We start from the raw sequence: 6,495 nt of genomic DNA on the forward strand, positions 1-6,495 counted from the left end.
TTGCGTGGAACTTGGAAGCCCTCGTCTCTTTCAGCAAGGAGAGATCGATTCTGTCTCGGTGCAAGCCACTCTCCTCCAGTCCCCGGAGCTGCGCTTGTCTTGCAAAGCGCCTTCCTGCCCGTTCTCTACTAATGTTCCACTATGAGGAGCTTCCATTGTGACGTCGCGGAGCTGGCAAGCTTTGTGTATCCTTAAATGGTCATCTACGTCACAGCGTTGTTCCGTCCCCCTATTTAATAGAAGCAGCGTTGGAGTTCCCTCAGTATCAACATTGAGCCGCGCTCGCAGCAGCGCAGCTGACAACACCTCCGCTGAACACTGATTAAGAGACTTTTTCTTTTTTTTTTTTACACACAGTAAAGAAAACAACAACCGCATTCTCCGAGTGAATTGGACCTACAATTTACCTGAGATTTTTTTGTTTGTTTGTTTTTGTTAATTCTCCCCACGATCATTCGCATTATTTGGTGGTCATTCTTCCCGGCAGATCTGGCGTATCTGTCGCTCCTTACACATCTGCTGCTATCTATGCTTGCCTGGATATAAGTGCTATGACAGGGAAACTCGTGGACAGGCTCCCTATTACTAACATGAGCAGTTTAATGAGCCCGGTTCCTGACCATCTCTACCAAGAAGAAGACATCCCCACGTCTATGAATATTTTCTCCGGCACGGATTCCATGTCCCACTATTCACAGATGTCCTCAGGTAAGGCGGGTCTCCTTGTCATGTAATGTTGGAAATTCTGTTGGATTTTACAAAGATATTGAACTGCGATGTGGACAGAGTAGCTCTCTACGAGCTCGCCGTACGAGAGGCAACAGCTGACCGAAGCGGAGCTATCCTGGATAGCGTGGTGCTTGCATGCGGGGCTTTGCCACCTGTCGCATACTGTATACTGTATATCTCCATTCCGCGAGGCACTGTGCTGTATGTGCGTACAGAATATGCTTCACAGTCCCCCGGGCTCAGCACATACACAGTCGACAGTAGGTTTGTACAGTATTGTGTTTAACCTATAAATCTGCTGTTATATTATTGCAATGGTTTATTTACATAGGGTATATTCATATATTTGAAACATGCCCTTGTTGTGGTGTGTGTGTGTGTGTTGTGTGTCACACACAGAACACACCGACCCACCACAACACACCAACAACACCCACAACAGAACAACGTTACACACACACATCCACACACAACACAACACCCCGCACACTTCAACTAAATAATGCTGCAAATGTGTGATCTATATCAATATAATTATGACCTGTTATGCATGTACATGCGTAGGGCGTACACAGGCAATACCCATTTTTATATAATTCGATGTGTCTTTGCATATCGTACAAGGGTGCAATACAAAGCGCAGACGGACCTAGACTCCGCAGACTGGCCTAGACGCACCAAACACTATATATATATATATATTATAATGATGATTATATATAGAGAAAGAGAGAGAGAGAGAGATAGAGAGAGAGAGAGAGAGAAGAAAGAGAGCTCATGACTTATCTCTGTTTAGTGAATTAAACAGCTATAGATATGACACGTGTTTCCTCTGAACGCCCAGACAAAAAAAAAAAAAAGTAGTAGTCTTCATTTTTAGGAGAAAACAGAAAAAGGGGTACAACCGTTAATGCGTTTTAACAGGTTGGTTTTTTTTTTTTTGTTTTTTTTTTTTTTAAATCAGTATCCGAGATCTCATAAAAACACACCCGTGGTCCGAATCGGCGCCTGGTCCCTGTTTCAGTCAAAGACACGCAGTTGTTAATATACCAAGACATCGAGGTTCACTAAAAAGCCAGTTTTGTAACTTTAGCACATGAAATACTCCGTGGTTGGTCTTGAATACGCCCGGGTGACTGGAGCCCCTCTTTACAGGACCCCCCCCGCCGCTTTTCAAGGATAGGGAATCGGTGAACCCTTTCTGTTCAGAAGACTGGACATGTCAATGTGTATATAGCTGAGTGACCCTTTCCCATTGCTGTGTGCATCTCTAAACCGCCACGTCGTTTCCTTGCCACGCGTCCGTTTAGAAGTGCAGCTCAAACACATAATAGGCGACTTGAATATCTAAGATCACCGTGAATATTATCATAAACTGTGTGCGTGTGGGTTTTGCGTGTGTGGTGGGTGGTGTGTGTGTGGGTGTGGGTGTGCGTGTGTGGTGTGTGTGTGTGTGCGTGTGTGTGGTGTGTGTGTGTTGTGTGTGTTGTGTGGGGTGTGTTTTGTGTGCGTGCGTCATGCCGTGTGTGTTTGTGTGTGTTTTGTGTGTGTGTGTGTGTGTGTGTGTGGTGTGTGTGCATTGCAACACAATAGCTGGGCTATGTTTCCATACTCGTAGCTGCTGTTTCCCAGTACTAATTGTTTTTTGGCTTATTCAGCATACACACTTAAAATCAACAGAGAATGTGATTATTATTGTTATAAATCAAACCCTGTCTATCAATCTATCTATTTAAATTATATAAAAATGTGTGTATGTATACATTGGTCATAAATCAGCAGCAATGATATGTAGAGATAAATATAGGTCATATATATATATATGATTTATATATATATAATTATATATATATGTGTGTGTTGTGTGTGGTGGGTGTGTGTGTGTGTGTGTGTGTGTGTGTGTGTGTGTGGTGTATTATTATATATATCTAGTATATATCTCTTATATATTCGGTTTTTATTTTCTGTAATTTGTACATTTTTTTGTTTAAAACAAAAATAAAAAGGTATTTTTTATATGGATATGGTATATCAATTACATTCCAATAAGTATACGCATTGAGGCTGATGAGTAAACGCAGAATAACTGTTCACCGTTGTACCCCACCCTTGCTTGCAAAATGCCTTGGTAATCCTGAACAGATAGTTACCAATGCTTCAAATATATGATTTGAAGGAGCATTTCACAAGTACAGTGGGTACCCCCAAAATGTTATCCATTTGCCTTGAAAGGTGAAGGACTGACTGGGACGTTTGTTTTTCATTTCACCCCAACAATGTGATTCTGGACAAAGGCGATTTCAGACGAATCCAACTCTGGCAATGTTCCAGGTGGATCCCCGCTTTTCTTTTCTTCCACCTTTGCTTCATGTTGGGAACCCTAATTAAAAGAATCATACGCACAGATTTGTGTGGAATTTGTTTTAAGAAAGAAAGAAAAAAAAAAGATTTTTGAAGTAAAAATTTAGGAGCGTTTCAGATTTTTCAGATGAGTAATGTTCTTAAAAACTATAGCTCCAAACTACAATCTAGACAACGTATAGGGCATGGGAATAGATTTAAATTGACATGCAGAAGAGCTAGATTGAGGTTTTGTAAAAATGCTGCTGTTCACAATTACACCTTACGCACACTAGTTTTTGGCTATATCTCGTGAACAAAAAGGAGGCTGTGTGGTCCAGTGCTTAAAAAAACTGGCTTGTAATCGGGAGGTCCCTGGTTCAAATCCCAGCTCAGCCACCGACTCACTGTGTGTGACCCTGAGCAAGTCACTGAACCTCCTTGTGCTGCGTCTTTGGGGTGAGGCGTTGTTGTAAGAGACTCTGCAGCTGATGCATAGTTCACACACCCTAGTCTCTGTATCTTGTAAAGTGTTTTGTGATGGTGGTCCACTATGAAAGGCGCTATATAAAATAAAGATTATTATTATAAGAGAGTAACAATGTGTATTACATTGTTGCTGGAGGGGGATTATAGAGTAGTTCTATACTGAATCTAAACTCAGCACAAGTTCAGAAGGAAGACCAGAGCACCCTCTTCCTCAATGCTCTTTGAAGGGATATTGTGTTAGCAAAGGTGCTGATGCCATTGCAGAGATGTAAGAAGTTACTGGACGTTTCATGGACAGAATTCAGCAGCGGTTTCAATGCAAAATTCTCCTTGTCGCGTCGGTGAGGTGTGGGTAAAATCTGCTTTTTAAAACATTCATGTGAAAAAGTAAGAAACGAAAACCTTTCCTTTTTAAAAAAAAAAAAAAAAAAAACATTGTTTTATAAACACGCAATGGAATCAACCGTGTTATAAGCATTGTTATTCCCATTTTCTTGTTTGTTGTTGACGTGTTGAGCTTCATAATTTCAAACTCATGTTTTCCTCAGAGTGAATCAACAAATGTCCTAACATCCACAAATCAATATGAATTAGAGCCGTCTGCAGCACTGAAATGGAAGGTGGTCTCTCAATAATTCTGGGCAGCGCTGTGTCTATCGTCAGTATACAGTATCCCAGTCAAGCAATATTGGAAATACACAGTAACCAAAATAATAACACAACCTCAAAACTTACTTTATTATCAGCAATCCAGGGTAAAACAATAAGAAAAACCAAGTGGAGCAACACTGTAGCCAGTGCCTTGTTCAGTGTGCTGGTAAAACTACAATAGCCAATAAAGGGTAAAAGAACAACCCAAACACACTGCACCCAACAACTCGAAGAGTATAAAAACAGCAAAAAGTAAGTTTGAAGTACACAAAAAAGGAGTCTCCTAAATACAGCTGTAAACACTTAGTTGTTGTATATACAGGATTTAGGTGTTTATAGGTTAGAACTTTAATCTCGTCAAGCAACCAGCCTGGGACTTTACCTTCCTTCACCCCAAGCAAGAGTTTTGGGCGTCACCCTATATAATGACTCACCTTGCTTTATAAAGTCGAATGAAACCTGCTGAATTATGTTAGCAGGTTGAATAATATAATGCTTTGCAGTTTTCAAGATACTTTACAAAAAACAGTAAATCTGACTGAAGGGTTTTTGAATCTATGGCGCTGATTGATTTTTTCTTCCCCTCCCCACAGATAACATGATGGAGCTGGGAATGGGCAGCGAAAAGGCAGCCCAGGATCTGCAGTACAGCGGCTCCTTTCAGCCCAACCGCAGCGGCCAGACAGTCACCTACCTGGGCAAGTTTGCCTTTGACACCCCCCCTACGAGTGGGCTAGGGGGCTCGGGCTGGGGCTCGGACAACAATATCATCAGCCTGGTGAGCGCGGGGATCCTGGGGGTGTCTCCCTCCCCAGGAGCGCTCAGCACACACACCTCCTCCCCTGCGGGCCAGGCCTCGGAGCTGGAGCAGGTGTACGGCACTCCGCTGCCTCCTTACTCCAGCTGCAGCGACATGTACCAGGATCAGGTGTCCTTCCACAGCCCCGCGACCACGAGCGCGCTGCCTTACTCCAGCGCAGACTACCACCCGGCCAAGCCTGCCATGGAAAGCAACCTGTTCTCCATGATCCCGGACTACAACCTCTTCCACCACCAGGGGGAGGTGAGCGTCATGGAGCACAAACCCTTCCAGAGTATGGATCCCATCAGAATTAACCCGCCCCCCATCACCCCGCTGGAGACACTCCGAGCTTTCAAAGACAAGCAGCAAGTCCATCCGGGATATGCAGGTGGGCAGCACCATCAGCACCACCATCCTTCCCAGCACCACCAACCTCCACCCGCACTCACCCTGAAGCCCATCCGCCTCCGGAAATACCCAAATCGGCCCAGCAAGACCCCCGTCCACGAGCGTCCCCACGCCTGCCCAGCCGAAGGGTGTGACAGGCGCTTCTCCCGCTCCGATGAGCTGACCCGCCACCTGCGCATCCACACGGGGCACAAGCCGTTCCAGTGTCGCATCTGCATGCGTTCTTTCAGCCGCAGCGACCACCTGACCACTCACATCCGCACCCACACCGGTGAGAAGCCCTTCGCCTGCGAGTTTTGCGGCCGCAAGTTCGCCCGGAGCGACGAGCGCAAGCGGCACGCCAAGGTGCACCTCAAGCAGAAAGACAAAAAGCTGGCGGAGAAAACGGCTGCCGCAGGCGGCCACGGCTCCCCTCCTGTCTCCTGCAGCAGCGCCTGCGGAGCCAGCTCCTTGACGGTGACCACATGTGGCGTAACCTACTTGGAGCTGAAGCGTGCGAACTGACGCTGACCCACTGCAAAAGGTCCCCCTTTGCACCACCTGTAACCTGATATTTTCTCCAAAGGAAACAAAACCAAAAAAAAAAAAAAAAAAAAAATTTTTTTTTTTTTTTTTTTTTTTTTTTTTTTTTCTAGTTGTTTGTTTATTTTGAAGCTGGACTGTTTTGTGTTTGTGGCGTTTATTCCACATGACGTGGATCTTGCTGGCCTGACCCGTCGCGGGCAGGAGAGAGAGAGTGTGCTGGGCTCGTGGGACGCTGCAGTGCGAACGTGCCGTCATTGGCGTTCCTTAAAGGGTGCATATTGCGCGTGGAATTTTAACACCAGTCTGATTGCAGACGGACTTTTGTAGCGAATCGGGATTGAAAAAAAATGCACTTATAGAAACCAGAATGGTATGGGCGACTTTTGGTGGCCCTTCAATATTGCGTTTTTACTTTGCAAAGCTGTCTTTAAAAAACAACAACAACAACGATCTGCTTGTAGGCGCTAAAGATTGGGTCTTTGCTGTCGGGACGTTTGCCTTTGATGGCTGCTTGAGTCAGTTCAACCAGTTTTGTATCTGGTTCCACTACA

At 44.8% G+C, this 6,495-nt stretch overlaps 1 protein-coding gene across 1 annotated transcript; it reads left to right on the forward strand.

Annotated features, from left to right (window-relative positions):
• Positions 1 to 247: 247 nt before the first annotated feature.
• Positions 248 to 5,923, forward strand: LOC121312553 (early growth response protein 3-like). The gene is made up of 2 exons (XM_041244277.1): positions 248 to 708; positions 4,803 to 5,923. Exons 1-2 carry the CDS (start codon positions 552 to 554, stop codon positions 5,921 to 5,923), a joined length of 1,278 nt encoding a protein of 425 aa, XP_041100211.1. The 5' UTR covers positions 248 to 551.
• Positions 5,924 to 6,495: the final 572 nt, after the last annotated feature.

Source organism: Polyodon spathula, unplaced genomic scaffold (genome assembly GCF_017654505.1).
Source record: "Polyodon spathula isolate WHYD16114869_AA unplaced genomic scaffold, ASM1765450v1 scaffolds_3958, whole genome shotgun sequence".
Classification (NCBI taxonomy): domain Eukaryota; kingdom Metazoa; phylum Chordata; class Actinopteri; order Acipenseriformes; family Polyodontidae; genus Polyodon; species Polyodon spathula.